The sequence below is a fragment of the Hibiscus syriacus genome, unplaced genomic scaffold (assembly GCF_006381635.1).
Source record: "Hibiscus syriacus cultivar Baekdansim isolate YM2019G1 unplaced genomic scaffold, ASM638163v2 tig00109958_pilon, whole genome shotgun sequence".
NCBI classification, from domain to species: Eukaryota; Viridiplantae; Streptophyta; class Magnoliopsida; order Malvales; family Malvaceae; genus Hibiscus; species Hibiscus syriacus.
The window spans coordinates 183791-211403 of NW_024062540.1; the positions used below are offsets into that span (position 1 = coordinate 183791).

Here is a 27613-nt window from a genome sequence, read left to right on the forward strand (position 1 = left end):
AGTCCCGGGACCATCTGTTTTCAGACTGTCCTTTCTCCAGGGAAGTATGGAATGTTGTTCTTAGCTCATGTGGTTTTCGATCTGATATGCTCAGTTGGGATGATCGCCTCAACTGGCTGATTGATAACTTGAGAGGCAATTCCCTCCGTGTGCGGATCCTCAAGCTTGCTTGGTGATAACTCCGTAAAAAGTCATATTTTTGTACCTTTTTACTTAAGTTATTGAATGTCTAAAAGACCATTTAGAACCATTTAGATGCATTTAGGAGCATATAGTTGCATGTGGTGGATTTCAGTTTGCCGTGGCATTTTATTTTTACAGCGGTGCTGCTTTATGGGAAAGGTACTTGTCTGATGATGTGCAGGTGTTGAAAGCAAGGAAAAGAGGATTTAAAATGCCGTGACATAAGGATATTGCTGAGCTAAATAAAAATGCCAAGTGCAAATGGCATTTCAGGAGCGTACAAGGAGAAAGAAGATATTTTCTAGCCAGCTGTCCCGGATTTTACGCATGCTCTGCCCGAGATACCCACCGCAGCATGACGCTTCAACCACCGGTTCTATTGATGACGTTGCCTAGTCTGACCCTGCAGATCCTGTCAGTCCTAGGGCGCCTGTAGTGGGATTATGCAGTATGCTCGACTCCCAAGCAACTCAACTATGGTTTTAGGGTTTCCTAGGATGGTTAACACCAAACCTTAGGATTTCTTTTCCCCTATAAATAGAGGAGGAAGCCATATTGAGAAGGACTTTAGTTCCAGCCACATTTGATCTTAAAAAGTTAGAGAGAGAAAGTCTTACATTTCTCTGTCAATCCCACTTGTCGTGGCATTTCTCCTTGACAAGCTGAAGGGAGTGGCGTTCTGAGCATCCAAGAGGAGCCAGTCCGCTAGGAGCAGCTCGTGGTGGCAGAGGGAAGCATTAGGCAGTGCACGTCGAAGGCTTTTTCTCCTCCCCTTAGTACTTGTTTTCATATTTTGTTGATTGAGTTGTAAGGAACGAATGAATCTTGCTTTGTGCTTGTTGATTTCGAACCCCACAATGAACTAATCCTATTTGGTGGGAGTTCGCATGGATGTTTAAGTTTTTGTTTTAATGAATGATTGTTATTTCATGCTTTATTCTGTTTTGTTTGTGAGACTTAAAGCCTTAAGGTTGTAGGAGCTACGAGAGTAGCCTTTCCTTAGGAGGGTTCATGAGGTTCGAGAGAATGACTTGGCAATTTATCTTTAGTCTTCGAGAGAAGCTAGGGAGGAACTACATAAACAATGGGTTCTAGATAGTAACTAGGCCTAATCCACCTTAGAGATAAGGATAGAATTTCATTCGACTAAAAGGAGTTGTGTATAAACGATAGGTTAGATGTTAATGCTGTCGCAAAAAGGTATTACCGAGACATATTCTATTAGCTGAGTCAATAGGATCACTGCTTGGGCTTACGCCAATCGGTTTTGCTAGGGCATCTTTAGTCTGTCGAGTCCCTTACTAGAGATAGCATAGGGCACATCAGTAGACTCTGTCGGGAAAGGTAAGCATAGAAGAAGCACCATTCAGAGAAATAGACTTAAGTTTTCCTTGTGTCTCCCATCACTCATTTCCATTGCTGCTTGTCTTGTGAGAAAGCTAAAGTCCTACATATATTAAATCTAGTATTTGCATTTTTATTTTGCCTTGACATTTCCATTTGTTTTCACGTATCACAATTTAATTTGCCACGACATATCCATCTGCTACTACACTATTACCACTCAATTTCCACTACGTCCATTCCATTTTGCCACTGCATTCTCATCTGTATATATCATAACTAACTTTACTTAGGTGACAAAGTAAAGTGCCTAGACAAACCTATTTGATTTCCCCAATTCCCTGTGGAGACGATACTCTACTTATCACTTTATTACTTGTTTGATTGTGTATACTTGCACACATATCCGCATCATATTTTAGTACTCACAAACAGCGGACAAGTTTTTGGCGCCGTTGCCGGGGACATTGCAACTGGAAGTTAAATTGATTTGTCATAGCATTTTTATATTACTTGTGTAAATTTTTCTCTTTTAGTTATCTTTACTTTATATTTTCTTTAATTTTTCATATTTTTTCGAGTTTATGACCAGAAGCCCTGAAGAGCTATTGGAACCTATTGATCCTGAAATTGAAAGGCTCTTTAGACAAAGAAGACGAGCACAACGTGTCAATATGTACCAACTCGGAAATCAGGGCATTGGCCATGAGGGTGATCAACATGCCGAGGCAAATCCAAATGCTGGGAATGCAGTTAGGCCTCGGGCTATTCGTGATCATTTAAATCCAATCTTAGAGGATCTCAACCCTGGAATTGTGGCACCCGATATTCAGGCAGCCCATTTCGAGCTGAAACCTGTCATGTTCAACATGTTAAACTCTATAGGGCAGTTTGGGGGCATGCCAAATGAAGATGCCAGGCATCATATTCGTAACTTCTTGGAAGTGTGCGATTCTTTTCGCCAACAAGGGGTGCACGAAGATGTTCTGAAATTAAAGCTATTCCCATATTCCCTACGAGACAGAGCAAGGGCATGGTTGAGTGGAGTTCCAGCGGGTTCTATGGAGTCGTGGACAGATTTGTGCAAATATTTTTTGCTGCGGTATAATCCTCCGAACATGAACACCCAACTTAGGAATGATATTGCTTCATTCCGTCAAGCTGATGACGAGTCGATGCATGAGTGCTGGGATAGATACAAAGCATTGCTTCGCAAGTGTTCAAACCATGGTTTTCAAGATTGGACACAAGTAGTGATGTTCTATAATGGGGTAAACGCACCCACGAGGATGATGCTTGATGCCTCGGTAAATGGGACGTTACTGGATAAATCACCAGCAGAGGCATTTGACATCTTGGATAGGATTGCTACCAATGATTATCAGTTTCCCTCAACTAAGCATGGGTTTGGGCGTAAGACACATGGAGCTCTCGAGCTAGATTCTAATGATGCCGTGTCAGCCCAACTTGCTACCATTACCAACATGCTAAAGAATTTACAAAGGCCAAGTGAGGTAAGGGAAGCAAAGGCAGCCTGTTCAGTTTGTTTATTATGCCAAGGCAATCACAATGAGAGTAATTGCCCAACCAATCAAGAATCCATCAACTTTGTTGGCAATTTTAATCGAGGCAATAACAACCCCTATTCGAACACCTATAATCCTGGATGGCGTCAGCATCCAAATTTTTCTTGGGAAAATCAAGGAAACAACACTGCTCAACAGCCAGCTCGTCAGCAGAATTTTAATGATTCCCAAGGCTATCAATCGAATATGCCATGGCATAATCAAAACAAGGGAGGGCCATCTTCATTAAATACTAGTTCTTTGGAGGCCACAATGCAAGAATTCATTGCAACAACAAAAACAATGCTGCAAGACCACTCGACCTCTATAAAAAATCAAGGAGCTCTACTCCAGAGCCAAAGTTCATCGTTAAGGGCACTAGAGAGTCAAGTAGGTCAGATTACCGCGGCATTACAAGAACGCAAACCCGGACATTTTCCAAGTGACACTGAAGTCACCAAACCTCATAGCAAAGAACAATGCAATGTGCTAACTCTCCGAAGCGGTACACAAATTAATATAGAAGATAATTCTGGGGAAAACCAAAGGAAGATTCACCTCCCACAACCAGTCAAGCTGATAAAGAGCTACAGGAGGAAGCACCAAAGGAAAAAGATAAATCTGAGGGTTCATCAAGTAAAAAAGCTGAGGGGGCAAATAGAAATGCCACTGCAACTTCTATTCGCACCCCATCATTACAAGAAGCCAGACCCCCGCCTCCTTTTCCGCAAAGACTGAAGAAACATAACGAGGACATTCAGTTTAAAAAATTTGTTGACATTCTGGGTCAACTGCAGATCAATGTTCCTTTTCTTGAAGCAATGGAACAAATGGCCACATATGCTAAATTTCTAAAAGAAATTGTCACCAAGAAGAGAAAGGTTGAGCAGTACGAAACAATTGCCACGATAAAAGAATTTTGCTCTTCCTTAAGCAAGCTACCACCAAAAAGACGTGATCTGGGCAGCTTTATCATTCCATGTTCGATTGGAAACAAATTTGTTGGAAAAGTACTATGTGACCTTGGCTCAAGTGTAAACTTGATGCCTAAGTCAATTTTTGTAAAACTGGGGATAGGAAATGCGAGACCTACTTAAGTCATCTTGCAACTTGCCGATCGTTCACATGTGCGTCCAGAAGGGCGAATTAAAGATGTCATCGTGCGGGTTGACAAGTTCATTTTCCCTGTCAATTTTCTGATTCTAGACTGTGAGGTCGACGCCACAGCGCCCATTATCTTAGGGAGACCTTTCCTAGCCACAGGTCGTATTCTCATCGATTACGAGAAGGGTGAGCTAACCATGCAAGTGGCCGATCAACATATCATTGTTAATGTTTTCCGATCTCTCAAACACATGGATGATTATGAAGAATGTCAGAGCATTTTTGAGGTAGACACTGAAATTACAAAAGAGGCAGATCAATTTTGCCACGACAATTTCATTCAGCTGGATATTGATGAGAGGCTCCTTGAAGAGCCGAATGACTTTTCATCCGAGGAACAGCAGGCTAGCTTCCTTAAAGCTAGCCCAGGTATGCGCTTTGAACCTTTGAAATTCGAAGAGTTTGTTCCTCCTAAGCCTTCATTACAGCATGCACCTACCCTTGAACTTAAAAATTTGCCACAACATCTTAAATATGCTTATCTGGGTAGTAATGACACTTTGCCTATGATTATTTCCTCTGCCCTTACTCCTAACCAAGAATCTAGTTTGCTAAGTGTTTTGTCACAGCATAAGAAAACGTTAGGGTGGACGATAGCAGATCTCAAGGGAATAAGTCCAACAATCTGCATGCACAAAATTTTGCTGGAAGAATGCCACGGCAAGTCCATAGAGCCACAACGAAGATTAAACCCAATCATGAAACAAGTTGTGATGAAAGAGATTCTCAAATGGCTTGACGCTGGAGTAATATACCCTATTTCAGATAGTTCGTGGGTAAGTCCTGTTCAATGCGTGCCAAAGAAGGGAGGCATGACCGTGGTGACTAGTGAAGACAACGAGTTGATACCTACTCGCACGGTCACTGGGTGGCGAATCTGCATGGACTACCGCAAGCTTAACAAGGCCACCAAGAAGGATCACTTCCCATTGCCATTCATCGATCAAATGCTGGATCGACTTGCTGGCAAGGCATATTATTGTTTCTTGGACGGTTACTCGGGGTATAACCAGATTGCCATCGCACCAGAGGACCAAGAGAAGACCACATTCACGTGCCCGTATGGCACATACGCTTTTCGAAGAATGCCTTTTGGACTCTGTAATGCCCCGACAACTTTTCAGCATTGCATGCAAGCCATCTTTTCTGACATGGTGAAGGATTTTTTGGAAATTTTTATGGACGGTTTTTCTGTTTTCGGAGACGATTTCAAAAATGCCTCGGTAATTTGGCAAAGGTACTGAAGCGATACGAGGAGGCTGATCTCGTACTAAACTGGGAAAAATGCCACTTCATGGTGACTGAAGGCATTGTTCTAGGACATAAAATTTCTGAAAAGGGAATTGAGGTCGACAAGGCTAAGATCGAGGTGATAGAGAAACTTCCCCCACCAAATTCTGTCAAGGGCATTCGGAGTTTCCTTGGCCACGCTGGTTTTTACAGACGATTCATCAAGGATTTTTCCACACTATCCAAGCCTTTGTGCACCTTGCTGCAACAGAATCAACCCTTTGTGTTCGATCAGAAATGCCATGACGCATTCAAAGAGCTGAAGCAGAAACTTATCTCTGCACCAATTGTAATCCCCCCAGATTGGACGGCCCCATTCGAACTAACGTGTGATGCAAGTGATTTTGCCGTGGGAGCTGTGCTTGGGCAGCGTAAAGGTAAAATCTTTCATGTCATATATTATGCTAGCCGTACCATAAATGATGCATAATTAAATTACACAACCACTGAGAAAGAATTACTTGCCGTGGTATTTGCATTTGAAAAATTTAGGCCATACTTGATAGACACCAAGGTTATAGTTCACACTGATCATTCAGCTATAAAATATTTAGTGAACAAGAAAGATGCCAAGCCTAGACTGATCAGGTAGATATTACTTCTGTAAGAATTTGACTTAGAGGTAATTGATAGGAAAGGTACTGAGAATCAGGTTGCAAATCACTTATCTAGGCTAGAAAATATTTCAGAATGCCATGACATTTTTGATATTAAAGAAGAATTCCCTGACGAGAAAATTTTATATGCCACGACAATTCCGTGGTACGCTGACCTGGTTAACTTTCTTGTTAGTGGTGTTTTTCCTTATGAACTGAATAGCCAGGGCAAAAAGAGGTTTCTTCATGATGCCAAGTTCTACTTTTGGGATGAGCCGTACTTATTCAAGCAATGTGCTGATCAAATGATTCGACGGTGTGTCCCCGAAGAAGAACAAAGCGATATCTTACACCATTGCCACACATCAACTTGTGGAGGACATTTTGGAGGTTCGAGGACTGCTGCAAAGGTCCTCCAGGCAGGTTTTTACTGGCCATCGTTATTTAAAGATGCCCACGCATTTTGCAAGGCATGTGACAGATGCCAGCGCACTGGAAATATTTCCAGGCGACACGAAATGCCTCTGCAAAATATTATGGAGATTGAGCTCTTCGATGTTTGGGGAATTGAATTCATGGGACCATTTCCATCTTCCTTTGGAGATTTATACATCTTGCTAGCGGTGGATTATGTTTCAAAGTGGGTTGAAGCAATTGCTACGCCGAGAAACGACTCAAAGACTGTGCTCAAGTTCCTTTATAAGAACATCTTCACTCGTTTTGGAGTCCCATGAGCTATTATCAGCGATGAAGGCACTCACTTTGACAACAGGCTGATTGCCAAGGCATTACAAAAATATAGAGTGCGACATAAGATTGCCACGGCATATCACCCACAGACGAATGGACAGGCTGAAGTATCCAATCGAGAAGTCAAGCAAATCCTTGAGAAGGTGGTTAACCCCCAAAGGAAAGACTGGTCCCCAAAGCTTGACGAAGCATTATGGGCATATAGGACAACATTCAAAACGCCTTTAGGAATGTCGCCCTTTAAGATGGTATATGGAAAAGCCTGCCACCTCCCTGTTGAACTAGAGCACAAGGCATACTGGGTAATCAAAAAGCTAAACTTCGACGAGCAACTAGCTGGGGAGAAACGATTACTTGATTTAAATGAGATGGAAGAGTTTCGAGTGCAAGCATATGAAAATGCCAAGCTCTACAAGGAAAAAACCAAAAAGTGGCACGACAGAATGCTTTTGCCACGGCATTTTCATATGGGTCAGAAAGTATTATTGTTCAATTCTAGGCTCAAACTCTTCCCAGGAAAATTAAAGTCACGATGGTCGGGACCATTCGATGTCTATCATGTTTACCCGTATGGCGCTGTTGATATTAAGAACATGGACGACGGATCCATCTTTAAAGTCAATGGCCAGCGCCTGAAGGTTTATCAAGGAATCCCACCTACGCGTGACAAGTCGGCGTTGCTCTTGCATGACGTCGACACCGGTTCGGCATCTTAAATATGTCGTGGCAATTTAATTTTACTTCTATATATAAAATTTTTATTATTTTGCCTCTATCTTAATATCTATCTTTAACTAATTAATTTTTATTTTTGTGTGATCAGTAATTTTCCACGCACAAAACACGTGAGGAGTATGGAAGATGATTGTGCAAAGTTTGGGCGGCAAACGAAAATGAAAAAGGAGGGAAAATTTTTACCTTTTGACTTTTAACTTAGAAGATAATTTTTTTTTCACTTTCCTTTTGTTTCTTTCCCGCCTTGACCCCACCTATTTATAACTTTTCCCACTAAAACTCCTCATTTTGTTTTTATTCTCTTTCCATTTTTCACTTTCACTTTCACTTTCACATCTTTTCATCTTTTTCTCCCACCACTTTGACAAAACCGCCATTACCACCATTGTTGCAAGCTTCGGCCGTGTGCTTTTAGTTTATTATCATAATGGTTCGCTCACGACCAGCCCCACCACCCTCACCACCACGCTTTGTCGACGAGGCTGCCAAGGAACGCTATCAAACCATAAAGAATCGGCGAGTCTTTTTCGAGTTGGGCTTTATCTTCTCCGAGGAGGAGAACACCGATTTGGGCAGCGAGGTGCTGGACGTGGTCACTAAGCTTAAGTGGCAGAAGTTTGCCAAACATCCTGCCCCTGTCAACGCCACATTAGTGAAGGAGTTTTATTCTAACATTACCGAGCCAAATCAGCATGCCGTGATGGTTCGCGTCATTTCTATTCGTTTTACTCCTATCGCTATTAACCGTTATTTTAAATTACAGGTTGCTGATGACCACCATGCGAGCTTTGCCCAAGAGGCCGACCATGAAACTTACCAAGGCATCCTGGAAGACTTGTGTCTTCCCGGTACTCAGTGGAACGGTCATCAACTGAAACGGAAGACCGTGGATAGGGATCGACTGCTCCCCCGTGTTAAACTGTGAAACCATTTCATGAAGCACAAACTTATGCCAACCTCCCACAATACAACTGTATCATGCCAGCGGATGCTTCTGCTGCACTCTATCATCGCCGGACGAACCATCGATATAGGGAAGATTATCGTGGAACAGGCTCATCTATGCTTAAAGCGACAGGCAAGTGCCGTGGTATTCCCAAATCTCATCACTGCTTTATGCCGAAAAAAGAAAGTTCGAGAAGAAATGTTTGATGAGATTTTACCGGGCATTGCTGGACTCAACAAAGCGAAAATACCTATGTTGCTGGGCTACAAGGAAGCCAAAGGAAAGGAACACGAGGCAACCACATCTCGCGTTGCATCATCACCACATGTCAGGGCATCCTCAAACGCCCTAGAGCAAGCCATCCAACGCACTCACCAGCATGTTGGGCAGCTGTCCGACAAACTAATGGTCTATTTTGCTTATGCCAAACGACGTGATGCCTTTCTCACCAGCGCACTGATGGAGTTCCTCCCGTACACTAACTTTACCATTCCCTCTTTTCCTGATGAGCTCGTCCCATCGCATGGAGATGTCGAGGCATCTGCAGAAGTACCTCCACCCGCCCCAACTGCTGCTCAACATTCATCGAGTAAAGACAGTTCCCAGTGAGCTGAAGTAGAGGAAGAACGTGCACACATGGTGAAGGTGTCGTACGCCTCAGCGATTGGAAGTCTAATGTATGCCATGGTTTGTACCAGACCAGATATTGCTCAAGCAGTGGGAGCTGTTAGCAGGTACATGAATAATCCGGGCAAGGTACACTTGGAAGCAGTCAAATGGATCCTCAGATATCTGCGGGGTACCACAAACAAAGCACTTTGTTTCAAAGGTGGAGATACGATACTAACAGGCTATGTAGATGCTGACTTAGCCGAAAATATTGACATCAGAAGGAGCACTACAGGGTATGTCTATACTTTAGGAGGAACCGCAGTGAGTTGGGTTTCTCAACTACAGAAGATAGTTGCTCTCTCCACAACTGAAGCAGAATATGTCGCTGTTACGGAAGCTAGCAAGGAGATGGTTTGGCTCCAAAGTTTCTTGGAAGAGTTAGGCAAGAAGCAAGAAAACAATGTCTTGTATTGCGACAGTCAAAGTGCTATACATCTAGCAAAGAATCCGTATTTTCATTCCAGGACAAAGAACATACAATTGCGATATCATTTTATCCGGTCTCTTCTGGAAGATGAGATTTTGAAACTTGAAAAGATCAGTGGAGCTCAAAATCCGGCAGATATGTTGACAAAGACGGTGACTACAGACAAACTGAAGTTGTGTTCAACTTCAGTTGGCATGCTAGAGTAACAAGACTAGAAAAGCTGTTGCATTGATCGAGGTGTGAAGACAGATTAAAACCAATCTTCAAGTGGGAGATTGTTGAAAGTATTAAAATGGTTTTCAAGTTTGGTAACCAACTTTGAAAAAATGGTTTTCAAAGTTTGGTAAATGTTTCTTTGAAAAATAGTTTTCAAAGTTTGGTAAATGTTTCTTTGAAAAATAGTTTTTCAAAGTTTGGTAGATGTTTGTTGAAAAATGATAATGGGATAATCATAATTAATCCCTAGATTTTAGGGTATTTACAAGATTAAGTCCTTAAGTTTCAACTATAAATACCCTAGCTCATTTAGCTTCAAAACCATCCCAAAAATCATTTCTTTCTCCCAATACTAGAGAGCTTTCTTGTGAGTACTGAGTGTTTTGTAAACACCTGTAATTTTTCTCTCGTAGTAAAAGATCTGCAGCAGTCCGGAGACGTAAGCACAATTGGTTGAACTCCGTTATCAATTTCGGGTATTATTTTTCCGCTTTTATTTCGTATTCTCACTAATCTGACTATAGGGAAATTACTTGTACTTGGTTTATTTCCCAACACCATTGCACAACATGAAGGCATTGGCAGAAATGTATCTGCTGAGTTTGACTGATGTGTTGGTCACAAGTGCTTGGTCTACATTCGGGTACGTAGCTCAGGGTCTTGGAGGTTTGAGGCCATGGATCCTTCACAAGTCTGAAAATCAAACAACCCCGAATCCGCCTTGTGTTCGAGCCATGTCAATGGAGCCTTGTTTCCATGCTCCACCATTTTATGATTGTAAAGCTAAGAAAGGTACTGATACAGGTAAAGTCGTTCCACATGTGAGACATTGTGAAGATATTAGTTGGGGACTTAAGGTAGTAGATAGCCATACAGACATCTAAACTTGTATACATAGACATTAGTTTCCTTTTGCCTTAACAAATACACATATCAGTTCCCTAATAGTTAAGACCAAGTACCAAAGGCTTCCTTGTTCCATATCTTTCCACGTGTCGAAGTTGTAACATCATCAGCAACGATGAGAGCCATTAGTTGCCCTTCAGCTTCCACTGTCCCAAGAGCAAGGTTGTAATTGAGTCAGGCTTGAACGAATAAGACTATGTTCGTATTCGTTTGTTTATTATTTTTAATGTGTTAATGTTCGGTTCATGTTTTTTTAGTATTATATTCGTATTTGTTTGTTCATTTTTGAAGGTGTATGTGTTCGATTTATTTAACATTTGTGAACATATTCATTTATATGTTCACTAACATATTCACTTAACATATAAGAGCATGCTCTTTGCGCATGGTCAGTTTGCTCTTATATTTACCAGTCAAAGAAAAATGATGATATTTCACTAATCCTTAAACTCCTTAAGCTTCATCATTTGAACTCTAAAGTTTATTATGTGTTCATTTTATTATCTACCTTTATTAATATTTAAAATATAAAGGTTAAAATATAAAAAATACTTTTAAAACGCTTGCATTTTGGTCACTCAACTTTTGAAACTTGCAATACAATTATTGAACTTTTAATTCGTTTTCATTTTGATCCCTACCGTTACCTTCCCGTTAATTTTTGTTGACGTGACACTTAACTCGTATACTTTTCTAACGTGGTAGCTTCTTCTTTTTCCTCTTCTTCTTTTTCTTCATCAAAGCAATCATCTTCATTTTTAAAACCCGATTCCAAAACCGACCCAACATGCAGAAGGGATGGGAGAGAGCAATTACTAAGCTGCAAAGACGTCAAGGTTGGGTTTGAAGCATGGCGGGGGTGAGATCGTTGAAGGAGGTTGAAGGTAAAGTCATAAAGACTTTGCAAAACGAGTAAACGTATTTAATTTTCACAACCAAAACCTGCAACTACAATTACAAGATATCATCACTTTATAACATAAAAACTTTCGATCATAAACCCCTACTCCAAAGATCTACTTCTTACATCTTTGACAACATCGTTGACTATTATTACTTTGACCTTCTTGTAATCAATCCACGTGATCGACACCGCACTCTTCAAGCACCACGGGGCGCCTATCTCCAAAGACGTTCCATAGGTACATCACACAACAAGTCGTCAAAGGCTCCGCAGGTGCCACCTAAGACGAACACAACGAGCACTTTCCAAAAATATCTACTATTCTTGGGCACGGTTGTCAAAAGACTCGAACTCGAGACTTGCTTAAACAGAATCGAGTAACTTACTACTTGAACCAACTCGTGGATATTTTTTTACATTCTTAAACATATTTTCTTTTGAACTTTTATATTTATTTTTGTAACAGTTTTTAAAATAATAAAATCACATTCAAGTTCAACATATACTATTTGTCCAACATTATTAATTATCTGAAATGGTTGCAGCTTTAAATGAGGTATCTTTGACATTGAAGGACGAAAGCTTCGTCTTCGTCACTGTTGTGCTCTCTAATTACCTTCCTGCTCATTTTCCAGTATTGTCTGGTAATTGTTTTTAGAATTGTAGACCTATGTGCACGCATATGGTTTTAATTATCTTTGGCTAAAGTACACAAATAGTCCCCTGATTATAGGATAATACTTTATTGGATACCTTGACTATTAAAAGTTATAAAATGGTCCTCCAACTATAGGAAGTTGCTTTATTGAATCCCCTGACTATTAAAAGTTACAAAATGATCTCGTTTATAAGCTCGTTTACATGCTCTTTTAGAAGCTCATTTACTTGTTCTCCTTTTCTTTTTACTTTTTTTACATTTTAAATATTAGTGGAGATAGGGACTAAATTGAACACATAATGAGATTTTAAGTTTAAAATGTGAATCTTAAGGAGTTTATGTACTAGTGACGTAATTTTACCATTTTTCTTTTGAAGATGAAAAGGTAAAAACTGAACAATTATAAATTAAATAAATATGTTCACGAATACTAAAAATAATAAACCTATGAATGAATATGTCTGCGAACGTTAAACGAACATATTTGTAAATAATAAATAAACGAACACAAACACCTTTAATTATAAATAAGTGAACACGAACACAATATCAAAATTTTAAACGAATACGAACCGAATATGAATACCTCAAAAAATTAAATAAACGAATACGGACACAAACTTATTTGTAATCTCGATTCATTTACACCCTTAAATTTATTTGAACACCATTTGACAAGTTTAAATGATATTAAACTCTCCATTTAGAATCTCAAATCTTAAAACTCAAATAAAACAAATAACATTAATGCAATTTGTTTTATAATTTATTAGCGGATGAAATAATAATTCATAAATTATATATATTAAGTATTGATAGTATTAAATGTTATATAAAAAAATTGAAAGGTGGAGGGGTCCGAGGTCTGACGTCAACTGTTATCTTTGCACCGCTTTATGTTGCATTTACAATGCACCAGAAACTGCCCAGCACCATAAAAACGTGTCTCTGCAATTTATTTCTCGTATAATCACATCCATCTATTGATCGGCTAAATCTAATCAAATATGTAAAGGTAATAGTGACACTTCTAATTTAATTTATTTTATTTGTACTCATTAAAATATAAATTATTGACCTTATTTAAGGAGTCTAATACTTCATCTTACTAAATCATTGTTAGTCTTTCTACAATTTATTTCTAATAATTGTTTTCACTTTATATGTTATAGCCTTATATTTTTTTCAATACCATAATTATTATCACTTAATCTAATATAAAATAGGGTAAAGAACCTCGACTATAGGTATTGTTTTATTAAGTTTCTTGATTATTAAAAGTTACAAAATGATAATTCTATTATAGAGTATTGCTTTGTTGAGTCACTCGACTATTAAAAGTTACAGAATGATCACCTGATTATTCATTATGTTTCAAACTCATATTTAAAAACTGATGGTTGTTTAAACTGGATATTCAATTATGACTAAGATGTGATAGTCGTTTGAGATTTAAGGATCAATTTTTTTATATCATAGTTAACAAGTTAACGTTCAACTAATAATATCGTCTATTTAATCTATGATAGGAGTTACATGATTTAATTTAAAGAGTTATAATAGCTAAATAATGATAAAATGAATATGGATTATTTTGAGTCAGGTTCATCTGGACGTTTCAGCTGTTACAATGAAGGGTTTTAATTATGATTTTTTATGGATGATTTTAACCCTATATCTAGCCTATAAATAGAGAACTGGATTCAACTTCTCAACTCACTCTCTACATTCAGAATTCACTCTCCAAGTGTTTTCTATAATTGTTCTTTGTGTGCTTTCCGATCAGAAGTGTAATACCACCAGCAGTCCACTCCGGTTTCGGGTGTACGAAATTTAGAGCGACCGTGTTAATCTCGGGGAACGGTCCGTCTACTGCAACAATTACACACATCGGGGTAAATTCGTTTCTAAGACAGTGATTTTTACCACGACACACGGTTTTCGAATTTGTTTCATTTAAATTACTATTTACCTTTCCTGTCAGTGCTAACAGTATGATTTTGTAGTCCATATTTCCAATAAACAACACTTTGTTTTATAACTTTTAATAATCGAGAGATTTAATAAAACATTACCTTATAGTTGGAGGATAATTTTCATTCTTTATCCTATAAAATAAAACAAATATAATCTAATACATAATAATAATAATAATATTCTTTGCCGACATTGATATCGCATTACATTTCCCACAACCAAATTAATTATTCAACTCAACCCTCGCTAGGCTATACATAATTCCCTCAATGCTTCATCGTTGTGTTAAAGGGATATTGATTCCTCAAACTCGATCGGGTAATCAAAATCATGCACCGAGATATCCGAGAAACCCTCTACGTTGTTTCGATCTGTTGCAGGACCAGCCCAATGATACGTTGAATCATGCAAACACATCGAGTAATCTAATCTTTCGTTGAATTCCAGCACTTGGTACTCTGTAATTGAACCAGCTTCAGCTGCATTGAGCTCGTAATTCGTCGAGCTCTGATTCGAGTTCGACTCTAATACAACGGGGTTCGAGTTGTTGCTGTTGGTGGAGATGGAGAACATGCCGGCAACTACGTTTTGCCATGCTTTGAGGACGTCAATGCAGGCTGGTTTATTAGTCGACGGTCCCGAGCCTTGGTTGTTCTTGTCGCTGCTTTTCTGGTGTGAAGATGAAGGGATTTTCTTTGACTCCTTAACCAACCTGGCTTCAGCTTCGAGCCGAGCACTCTCCCACTGAGCCATGTGGTTCAGTGTGCCGTTGGTGGAGCCGATGAGAGGGTCTGATTTGGGCTTGTGGGTGGCGGGATCGATCCCCATCTTGTTAAGCCTTTTCTTAATCCGTGTGTTCCAGTAGTTTTTGATCTCGTTGTCGGTTCGGTTGGGCAAGTGAGCTGCAATGGCTGACCACCTTCACAAAAACAACGGTACGTAAACCGTTTGTCATCCGGGACCATCTAATAATTTTTCCTATCCCTAAACGGCAAGAGACTCAAATTCGAAATGATATAGAAAACATATATAATATATAGTTTAGGGATAAAAATATAGAATTGCGATGCTTTTACCTGTTACCGAGAAAAGCATGGAGTTGGATGATTGTTTGTTCTTCATGTGAACTGAACTTTCCCCTCTTGAGACCAGGTCTCAGGTAGTTGATCCACCTCAGTCTGCAGCTCTTTCCACATCTTTGAAGCCCTTTTTCCAGATGAAAAAGAAGAGCTTAATCAGTTGAATATAGGAACGTAAAAACGAAAGAAGAATATATAACAGAAGAAAAGTATATAATGGACCAGCTTTCTCAGGCAAAAATCGCCAATTCCCGAAGCCATGTTGTTGGATATAAGCCAAGAGCTTCTGGTCTTCATCCGGAGTCCAAGGCCCTTTCTTCAGCTCGGAACAACCAGCCAGCCGTACCATTTTTAGCCAAAAGAACTATTTTTGGGAATGGGGAAGAAGGAATCTGGGGATGTGATTGTTAAGCGGTGGAAATTGGCACAGCCATGTATGTAATCTAGTTCATAAGGGGGACACAGACAGACACCAATGGACATGTGGCTTTGGGCCCGCTTCTTAATGTTTGGTTTCATATATAAACTTGGACAATGATAGATCAAAATGGCTTCAAAGGTTAAACTGCTTCCAGGGTTGAATAGTTTAATATTATTTAAGTAAATTTTGGGTTTGAGTATTTGTACACAGAAAATTTCTGTTAGAAAATTGATTCACCAAAATTAAATATGCGATCCAATCTAAATTAATCAAAACAAAGCGTTACAAATCAGAAATGCAACAAAAGAAAATTGCTTCAAAGGACTGTCTCTGGACAATAATTTAAATATGTTTTCATTATCATTAAAATCATATTATGTACTATTTAAATTTAATAATATCTATATGAATATAATGACGGATCAATTTCTTTAAGATACATATGTGGAGTGTCTTCTTCTTCTCCACCACCATCATTGGAATTTAAAACTAAATAGTCCAAGTTCTAAAATAATTAGATAAAAAAATTGGGAAAAAAGATTTCATATTCTAATAAATTTTAAAGAAGATTTTGGAGCATTTAATAATTTTTAAAGTGGTCATAAGATCCAAAGGATTATTTATTCCTATCCTGAATTTTGAAAAATAAAAAGAAAAGAATTTAAACTTGATTATTTAACTGATGAGAACAGTCTTTTATTTTTGATCGAGTCGACAAGTAGGGTTCGATCTTTTAGGGTTCATACTTTGAAAATGTTCATAAATGAACTAAATAAGAAGCATATTTATGAATGGTCCAAATAGATTTAATATGTTTGGGCCACGGCCGTCCCATTCGAATAAATTACAACAATTGAGTTCACATAGTGTGGGGTAAGCTAAACCATTTTTGGAAATTAGTACATTTCATACAATTGATATAAAATATAAATATGTTAAAAATATATATTTATTTTAAATTTTGTTTGTATATGTTTTGATTATCAATATTATTATATTAGGCAAAGATTAATTTTAATCATAGTTATTTGAATGGGTTGGAGTTAATTTGAATGTTTAACTGTTGTTTAAAAAAAATTTAGGTCAAGGGTGGCTCCCCAGTTCAGGGTAAGGTATTACTTAAAACTAAATTGAGATTTACATATAAATTTACATATTTCCCACAAAAAATGACGGTTGTAGAATTTAAACCTAACCTTATAAACTTAAATTAGAATCCTAACCGATTGTACAACAGGTTGTACCAACACTATTATTATTATTAGAACTCTAGGGTAGCTTAGGAATGCTTGATATGTGCTTTAAAAACAAGACTCTAAAATAAACTGTAGATTGAATAGGCCAATAATCATGTGGTTGATGACTTCTTGATTATTAGCTTATTCGATCTTTATCGTAGCCATGATCGATCATTTAGCTTACCAAATTAAGGATAGTGATTCTTGTATTCATCAAAACTACTACTGCTATAATAATCACCACCATGGTTTGCTTGGTTCACCAGGCGCTGCTATTGATGAGTTCTGCTGATGATGATCATTGCCAGTGATGATCCAATATGAGAGCTGTGCATACGTGGAAAGTTTGTTACAGGTGATGACAGGTTGTTATAACGTCATATGGACAGCTGTTATATATTCTAGAACTATTCTAAACCTATAAATGGTCTCACTGTGTAAACCAAAAAAGGAAAGAGAATACACGTTTTCTTTATTTCTTTACAATACATATTCTACAACATGATATCAGTCGCTTCTGACATGGGTGCTTCTCTGCTGCTTTTTTGACACTCTGTGTGGGAGTTTTATCTTCCGTCTTCATGGCTGGACGTGATGGCGCCTCCCCCAACTATGGTGTTACTGTATTTGCATCTTTTTTCCCTCATGGGAAGGTTTTCACCAACAAAAAAATAAGTGTGGTGCTTGATAAATATAACTTTGTCCTTTGGAAGCAATAAGTGTTGCTTGTTTTTCGTAGTTATTGGCTTGAGAAGATGTTGACTGGTGTCGTTCAACCGCCGCCTGCCATGGTAGAAGGAGATGATGGGTTACCGGTGGAAAACAAAGAATTTGAGGTTTTCATGGCACAAGATAGTACCTTAGCCTCCTGGTTACTTTATACTATAAGTCCACCCTTACTTCCTCAGCTGGTAGGAGCGGAGATTGACTCAGAAATCTGGAAAATAGTAACAAAGTTTTTTGCAAGCAAATCGACCACCACTCTCATGAATCTACACTACAAGCTGAAAACAGTTATGAAAGGTGATCTTGGCATGTGATCTTACATTTATTATGTGAAAGAAATTTGCGATGCACTAGCTGTATGTGGCTGCCCCATCTCCAAGTTTGAACGCATTGGCACAATCCTTAACGGTTTACCAACGGAGTATCGTCCTTTTATTGTTATGATTACGGTAAGTCGCGAACCGTTCACTTTGAAAGGAATTGTTTCAGTTCTCATTGATGCGGAAACATAACAAAAGAACTTTGACCAATTTGATAATCTCCATACCAGTGCTAGTGTTGCTCAAGTTTCCATTGGTTTATCTACTGATGATAAGACTTCTTCTGATTTGAATTCACGTTTGAGGAGATCAGGAAGACTTGTTATTGCTTCTGGAGGTCGAGGCCTAGGTTGTAGCAAACTTCAGTGTCAATTATGTAGGAAAACTGACCATCTGGTTGATCGATGTTGATACCGATTTGATGAGTCTTTCCCCGGAGTATTTTCTTCTGGCTACAAGGGATCTTCTAACAATGCAACTGGAAACTTATGTCATCACAACACTGGCTCCTCTAGTCTTGGGTGTTGTGGTTCTAGTCATGGCCATGATAACTCATTTTCACCTGACACCATGACTGCTTGCTGTGTTGACTCGGGTGCTACGCAACACGTTACTGCTAATGCTGGGGAACTTGCTGATAGTATTGAATACTCTGGGCATGGTAAGTTACTGATGGTAATGATAACTCCTTTTCTATCACTAAAATTGGTCATACCTCTTTGCATACTGGCTCTCATTCCTTACGGTTATCAAACTTGCTTCATGTTCCTTACATTACAAAAAATCTTATCTCTATATCTAAAATTTCTCGTGATAACCAAGTTTTTCTAGAATTTCATGCCCATAGCTGCTTAGTGCATGATGAGGATACAAGATTTGTGGTCATGCATGGTGTGGAATCTAATGGTCTATATGAGTTTTGTTCTTGCTCGTCCAATGAAGACTTTCTACCTAGGGTGGATGTGGCTAGTGGCTCTATGGTTACCTATGATGTTTGGCACGATCGATTGGATCATCCCTTCCATGATGTTTTACGTAGACTAAGATCCACTTGTAATAATCTTCATTTGAGAAATTTTAATAAAGCCAAGTCTTCGTTAAGTACTCCTTGCCAAATGGGAAAAAGTCACGCTTTGCCCTTTCCCTGGTCCAACAATATTTACACTAAACCATTTCAGGTTGTGTTTACAGTGTTGGGACCGTCGGTGCACCCCATGGCGCAGTGGAAACACAACTCGATGGTCTCACCAGCGATCCAAGTACGAAAAATTGAAATCGGGAGGAAGGGATGCGAATACTTACAACGGGTTCCTTGAAAAAATAGCAAGGACAATAATGAATACTGGTGGTGTAGATCGGTTCGAATTGTAAGCCTCCAAGAAATCACGTCTCGTCCTCTACTTAGTTTACCCGATCGAGAGCAATAATTTTCTTCCCCAAAATCGTTTTGAGAGAAAAACGGCTGAAGGTTTTGTGTGTGTATTCTAAAATGGCTGCTAGACCTAACACACCCTTTTATATCCAAGTTACCCTAATCATATTAGGGTTTTTATTATTTCAAATTAATTAAATCTATATTTAATTAATTGGAATTTAATAATCCTTTTATATCCAAGTTACCCTAATCGTATTAGGGATTTTATTATTTCAAATTAATTAAATCTATATTTAATTAATTAAAATTAAATATTTGATATTATTAAAATATATATTTAATTAACTCTAGATATATTTTAGTAACGTATAACAAATTGTACATCTTTGCTCGTTTCAATCCTAGGATGTGACCCTGTAGGTTCTTGTAACGTTAGCGGTAATTATTAGAACAATTCTAATATTACATACAATGAGTGACATCTAGCAATATATCATTGTCACCTAAGTTACAAGAAAATATGATTCGACATATCATCTTGGTGATTAACTCTTTTATGTATTACATCCTTATGTCCTTTATATCTAGAATAGGCACAAGTCTTGGAATAGTCACACTTGTATATCCCATCTATTGTTTCTTGATATCTAGAGTAGACTTTAATTAACAAATAGTTTATGATATCTCATATCAACTTATTCGAGCATGGCTATGCGTTTCTAGTCTTACTCAATCAAGTGGCCTGTGATATATTTTCTATTATATAGGAAGGACAAATCGTATCTTAATCATACACACCCACTTCATATATTGTGATATATTCAATAACAATCTTTATAAAGCAACCAGTTACGGAGCTTGTTTAGCCGCATCAAAACATACAACAATATATGTTGGGATAATATTGATCTCAAGTATGAGGATCATACATATAGTCATCACCATGAGCAATGTTATGACTGTCACATAACAATCCAAGACATATGCTCATGGTGGGTCAATCCAATACATTGTTCTCTAACAATATAATCATGTATCAATTCTGACATCTCTATGTCAATGACAACTCGTTGTCATCAATCAATAACATGTTATTCTTAAGCGTATTATTATTGTTCATGCCCATAATAATACTTGACTAGGGATCTTTTAATAATAACAATTACGACATTATATGGACTTTATTATCTTCCAGATTATGTTAAACACATATATATAACTGAAAATAATAGTGGCAATGCCTTTATTCAATAAAATCGGTAAATAAAAGTATCATTACAATCATCATATGATTGGTCTTTGGGCATACTCTAACATACATACCTCTGGGGTCCTGCACATATCTCTTCTAATGGATTTAAATATTATTTATCCTTTATGGATGCTTTTTCTAGACATACTTGGTTATACCTTAAAGGAAAAGAGTGAAGCAATCAAGGTATTTCATCTATTTTACGTACCCGCTGGCCATCAGGTTACTAATGGATTAACCAAACCATTGACTAAATCACCCTTTGCAAAGTTTCGACAAAGAGTTCATCTTATAGATAATGAAGGACCTGAGGAGTAGGGAGAATGGTGAACCAATGTGAGATATGTGCATACGTGGAAAGTTTGTTACAGATGATGGTAGGTTGTAATAACATTATACGGACAACTGTTATATATTCTAGAACTATTCTAAACCTACAAATAGTCTACGTGTGTAAACCAAAAGAGATAGGAGAATACACGTTTACTTTATTTCTTTACAATACATATTCTACAACAGCCTGAAACCCAAACCATTATATCTGAATAATTTGTACCTTCCATATTTATGTTTTCTCCCTTGTATGGATCTTAATGAAACCATGCAACCATTTAATGCAATCCCATGTTGGTGTCTAATAATGTTTCCTTATTATTCCAATCACTTTCACCACAGTTTTTAACCCCACTATTGTAAAGAACCGGCAAGTTCACGATGTTGTCGTTGGTTGATCCGTTAGGTAACATGTCTTTCATGGGGTTCAATGTCCTTGTCGGGGACTGGAGGATGTCGGCATTGATGGTGAACAATTCGGTGACTACGCCTTGCCAAGCTTTGAGTACGTCAAGGCATTGTGGCCAAGTTGTCGACGGAGCCATAACAGTTGGAACCGAGTTGGAACAATAAGAGTAGAACGAGCCGATATGCAGGTTTTGGGGAGGGTTCAAAACGAGTTTCGAGTCTCAAACCAACCTAGCTTCGGCTTCTAATCGAGAACTTTGCAATTGAGCCATATGGCCTAGGTTAGCTGTATCGTTGGGGTTACCGATTACGAACATGAGGGCATTATTTTTAGGCTTGTGGGTGACTGGTGTTAAAGTATCAAAGTAACTCAGTGACTAAAGAACACTCAATGAATAAAGAAAACCATGTACTTATTCCTTCATGCATTTGTAAAAGCCTATCATTACAGTAATATCTCAAGCCTCTTATATACACAAAGAATAGAGGAAATTATAAAAGCAGGAAATGACGTAGAGGGAAAGACCGTTAGAGGAGAGAGAGAAGTTAGTTAAATCCAAACAACTCTAACTACCTCACGTATTTCACACATACATGAGATACATGCACATGAGATACATACATACATACATCACATACACTAACATTCCCCTTGTTATTCCAAACCTTCACTCTACAAACTTCTAAGATTCACTCTTTATACTTCAGACATTAACATTTCCCTTGTTTCTCCAAACCTCTAAATCTTCATCATGCACACTTAAGTTGAACAATCAATAGTTTTTGCCTATGCTTCACAAATAATGGTGCAGACAGTGGCTTTGTTAGTATGTCTGCAACTTGTTCATATGTAGGAACCTCATAGACTTGTAACTTCCCTGGTGCAATAATTTCTCAAACAAAAGAGAGATCAAGTTCCACATGCTTGAATTTAGAATGCAACACAGGATTGGCACAAACCGCAACTGCACTTGAGTTATAACACCACAAAGTAGGTTTACCATGAGAAACAGTATGCAGTTCACTCAACAAAGACTCAAGCCACACTATTTCAGCAGCTGCATATGCAACACTTCTATATCCTGCTTCAGCTGTTGATTGAGCCACAACCTGTTGTTTTCAAGAGCTCCATGAAACTAGATTACCCCCCAAAATAAATGCAATATCCAGATGTAGAACGTTTATCATCAACATCTTCTCCCCAACTTGCATCAGCAAAACCTGTTAAAGAAAGTCGAGAATAAACCAAGAAATGCAAACCAAAATCAATTATTCCTTGTAAGTATCTTAAAAAATGTTTCACTGGTTGAAAATGAGTCTCAATAGGAGCTTGCATAAATTGACACACACAATTTACAACAAACGCAATATATGGGCGAGTGATCACAACATATTGTAAAGCTCCAATAATACTGTGATATTGAGTAACCTTCTCTACTGGATTTCCATCCTTAGCTGAAAGCTTACAGTTGGTAACCATGGGTGTAGGAAGGCCATTTGCATTTTCAAACCCATTACAATGTAACAACTCATGAATATATTTCTGTTGATTTAACACAACACCACCAAATTCATAATTGACTTCAGTTCCTAAGAAAAAATTGAGAATACCCAGATCTTTTAGAGCAAACTTTTCATGCAACTTGTCAATAACCAATTGCACCTCACTTGCTTTATCACATGTGAGAATTATATCATCAGCATATATAAGCAAGTACAACAAGCAATCATCCCTCTTTCGAACAAAAAGAGAAGAATCAAACTTAGCTATCACAAAACCTTCAGATTCTAGATAACTCCTTAAACTCTCAAACCAAACACGTGGTGCCTATTTTAAACCATATATAGTCTTGTTTAACTTGCAAACTATTTTATCATCACCAAACTCAAAACCAGGAGGCTAAGTCATTTAGACTTCTTCTTCAAGAACTCCATTCAGAAAGGCATTATTAATGCCAACTTGTCTAAGCTGCCACCCCTTCAATAAAGCCATTGTCAAAATGACACGAACAGTTACTGGTTTAACAACATGACTAAAAACCTCATGAAAATCAATACCTGGTTGCTGAAGAAAACATTTCTCTGCTAATCTTGCTTAATAACGAGCAATTGAGCCATTTGCATTTCTCTTTGAATAACCATTTACAATTTACTGTCTTTCTATCATCTGGTAATGACACTAGAGACCAAGTTTTATTTTTTTATCAAAGCCTCATACTCATCCTGAACAGCAGCCTTCCAATGTGGACTAGCCAATGCTTGTTTGATGCTATGTAGTTCTTCATCAATCCAAGTAGTAGCCTGAAAGATTTTTGGTTTTGAAATACCACTCTTACTCCTCGTTGTCATTGGGTGAGTATTTAATGTAGAGCTACAATAAATTCCCACTACCGTTTGTAGTAAAGTTATCTCAGTTGGAATATCAGTAGAACTGGACACTTTTTGAACAGCTCATTGATTGCTTGTTCCATGAACAAGTTGGCCACCAACATCTTCCTCATTTTGCACACTGTTTGCAGGTGACAAATTATTTCCAAGAGTGATTCTATAATCTCTTCTATTGACAGGTACAATTGAGTCATCACACCCTTGCTGAGTTTGAACTCTTGGTACAAAAACAATAGGCAACTCCCAAGTTGAAACATGTGAATCTATATGCTCTTGATTTGTCAACTTTCATATTTCATAAGGAAATTTGTTTTCATAAAAAATAACATGTCTCGAAACAAACATCCTCTCATCATCATCTATACACTGATATCCTTTGTGTGATGGACTGCATCCAAGAAAAACACACTGCTTGGATCGATATTCAAGTTTGTGATGATTGAACGGTCTCATCGAAGGAAAACACGCACAACCAAACAACCTTAATATTGAGTAATCAGGAAGTTGTTGATGCAATACTTCAAAATGTGACTTTCCATGTAACACTCCTGTAGGCAGTTGGTTTATAAGATACACAACTAAGATGGACGCATAACTCCATAACTTCAAAGGCAAGGAAGCTTGAGACAACAATGCCAGACCCATTTCAACCACATGATGATGCTTTCGTTCATCTTTGCCATTTTGTTCAGATGTGCTTGGACAAGAGGGTCGATGCTGAACTCCATTAATTAGAAACCATCCTTTTAGAGCCTCATATTCTCCACCACCATCACTCTATAATATTTTAATATTGACTCCAAATTGAACCTCGATAAGTTTGTAAAAGTTTTACAAATATTGCATAACTTCTAACTTTCTTTTAATCAAGTAAAACCATATAATTCTGCTATACACATCGATAAAGGACACATAGTAGGCAAATCCATCACTATAAAAAGTAGGCGTTGGTCCCTATACATCAGAAACAACTAAATGAAAAGGGGCAGTGTATTCAGTAACTGAATTAGAAAATGGCAGCTTGTGAGCTTTACTCTGTAAACAAGCATTGCAAACAGAAGACAAAGACCTTTCATTAGAAGCAACATTACATGATTTCATTACTGTCTTTACCATACTAACAACTGAATGCCCTAATCTCTTATGCCATAAATCTAACAGACCACAAGACTTTGACAAATTATTTAGTTGCATCTTCTTCATATTAGGTGATAGAAGCTGATATAGACCTTCATCTGTGAGCTTCCCGTTCAACAACACGCTCTGAGTCCATGCATCCTTCACAAAACATTCAAATGGATGTAATTCAATAAAGACATTATTATCCCGGGAAAACTAGGAAACATACAATAAGTTTTTCTTAATGTCAGACACATGCAAGACATTTTGCAGAACTATCTGCTTCGTTTTAGATGGCAAGTAGCTTTGGCTAACATGGGAGATTTTAACGCCTTCCCCATTTCCCATATGAAGGCAATGATTACCTGTATAAGTCATACCAGTATTAAGTAGAGACACATTATTTACAACATGATGTGTTGCCCCTGTATCTGGATACTACACTGGATCAGCACTACCAATTGACATAACAGGACGAGGCGAATGAGTAGTTGAAACAAAGGCAACTGAAGGATTCACAAATCCTTGTGAACTTTTAACTGAATCCAAGCCACCACATGCTTGCATTGGAGAGTACCATGGAACCCCCTGATATAACGATCCTGGACTAGGCATCATGGAATGAGGATTAGAATAATTGAATCCAAAAGGAGAAGAAAAAGAGGCACTCATCGAGGGAAAATGAGCACTCATTGCATGGGTGAATGCATGAGCATTGGAAGGTAACTGCTGATTTCCTGCAGAAACTTGTGATGACCTCCACCTTTACTACTTCGATTGTCAATGAAAACACCTGTGAAATTCCTATCAAATTGATGATAGTATTTTTGCACCGTATGACCATACTTGCCATAGAGCTGATATTTAGGACGATTTGAATTCTTATACCGACCTCGACCATGTCCACGATAACCATAACTAGATTGACCTCGCATAGCATTATCTTGCTTTGCAATAACAGTGGTCTTAGAAAACTCAGAATCATGCACCTTAGTATCACCTGTAGACCTAGAAACCAAGTTGGCTGAAATTCCTTCAGTGAGAAACACCTTATGTCGTGCTTCATAATCAAGCAACATTTCAGTGAGCACATCTAAGGACAAACTATCTCGGGAAACAATTGTAATAACCGATTCAAACTCAATGGATAAACCTGCAAGGATTACACTGACTTGCTCATGTTCAGTGATCAGACTGCTTGCAGCACTTAACATATCACATATGGACTTGACCTTGGCAAGAAATTCATTCACCGACTGGCCAGCTTTGCGTTGAGAGTGAAGACTATGCCGAAGAGACGACACCTTGGCACTTGATCGAGCACCAAACAAGTATGAAATAATAGTCCAAATAGTATTAGCAGAAGTGAGTCCTATGAGATGTGGTAATACTTTAGTGCTGACAGTAGTAAGCAACCATGATGCTAACAACTTATCTTGTTATTGATAAATTATGAACGTCGGATTGCCCTCAACATGACCGAACTCCGTCGTTATAACCGTCGCAGGAGGCCCACTTTATCTGAAATAAACTGAAGTAATCCATAACCATCAATAATGAGAGATACCTGATGCTTCCATAGTAAATAAGTATTTTCAGAAAGCTTGACCACATCCTGTTTGGGAATATGCTGAACAGAGGAGATCTCCATCATACACAACCACGAGCAGCAGCAGACTAGCAATGATTGAGCTCCCAATCCTGGTGAATGATACCATGTTAAAGGATCAAAGTAACTCAATGACTAAAAAACACTCAATGAATAAAGAAAACCATATACTCATTCCTTCATACATTTGTAAAAGCCCACCATTACAGTAATAGCTCAAGCCTCTTATATACACAAAGAAGAGAGGAAATTATAAAGGCGGAAATGACGTTAGAGGGAAAGACCGTTAGAGGAGAGAGAGAAGTTGGTTAAATCCAAACAACTCTAACCACCTCATGTACTTCACACATGCACGAGATACATGAGATACATACATCACATACACTAACAACCGGATTGATCCCCATGTTGGTCAATCTTTTCTTCATATGTGTGTTCCAGTAGTTCTTGATCTCATTGACTTCTTTTTGGTAAATGAGTTGCAACAGCCGACCGCCTATAGACACAAATACATTGAAGTAATTTAATGACTCCATGTTAGATAAGGATACAGAATCACTTATTTCCGAGAAGGGCGTGGAGTTGAATGATGGTTTGTTCTTCATGTAGACTGAACTTTCCCCTTCTGATATCGGGTCTCAAGTAGTTAATCCACCTGAGTCTGCAACTCTTGCCACATCTTTGAAGCCCTAAGGTAAAAAAACAGTAATTAAAAAGCGTGATTTCTGATCGAAAATGGAGTATATATGTATATATTATGATTCTCACCAGCTTTTGCAGGCAGAGCGGGTCAGCTTCCATGGCCATATCGTTGAAATGAAAGCCAAGAGCTTTCCATCTTCTTCGGGAGTCCATGGCCCCATGTTCTTGCTATAGAACAAGTCGAAAGAAAACCAAACACACAGTTCTTGTCGTAAACGATTGTTGAACACTCGAAGAATAAAATATGAACGCAATAATGTACTAAATGAGCACCGCACCATTCACACAGAAACTAGCAGTAGGTGAAATG

The 27613-nt window shown here is 38.2% G+C and overlaps 1 protein-coding gene and 1 pseudogene across 1 annotated transcript; both read right to left on the bottom strand.

Annotated features, from left to right (window-relative positions):
• Positions 1 to 14563: 14563 nt before the first annotated feature.
• LOC120211120 (transcription factor MYB106-like) lies at positions 14564 to 15790 on the bottom strand. The gene is made up of 3 exons (XM_039209740.1): positions 15635 to 15790; positions 15410 to 15539; positions 14564 to 15252 (listed from the first exon to the last, which is right to left on the bottom strand). Exons 1-3 carry the CDS (start codon positions 15759 to 15761, stop codon positions 14619 to 14621), a joined length of 891 nt encoding a protein of 296 aa, XP_039065671.1. The 5' UTR covers positions 15762 to 15790; the 3' UTR covers positions 14564 to 14618.
• A 5916-nt stretch (positions 15791 to 21706) lies between these two features.
• LOC120211131 lies at positions 21707 to 27464 on the bottom strand (annotated as a pseudogene).
• Between the last annotated feature and the right edge of the window lie 149 nt (positions 27465 to 27613).

What these genes read in the sequence shown, in the direction of transcription:
- LOC120211120 (XM_039209740.1), bottom strand. Translation starts at nt 15,761, where the DNA reads ATGGTACGGCTGGCTGGTTGTTCCGAGCTGAAGAAAGGGCCTTGGACT. An exon ending in ATTTTTGCCTGAGAAAGCTG is followed by an intron (nt 15,540 to 15,634) that starts GTCCATTATATA and finishes ATCTGGAAAAAG; the next exon opens with GGCTTCAAAGATGTGGAAAG. An exon ending in CATGCTTTTCTCGGTAACAG is followed by an intron (nt 15,253 to 15,409) that starts GTAAAAGCATCG and finishes GTTTTTGTGAAG; the next exon opens with GTGGTCAGCCATTGCAGCTC.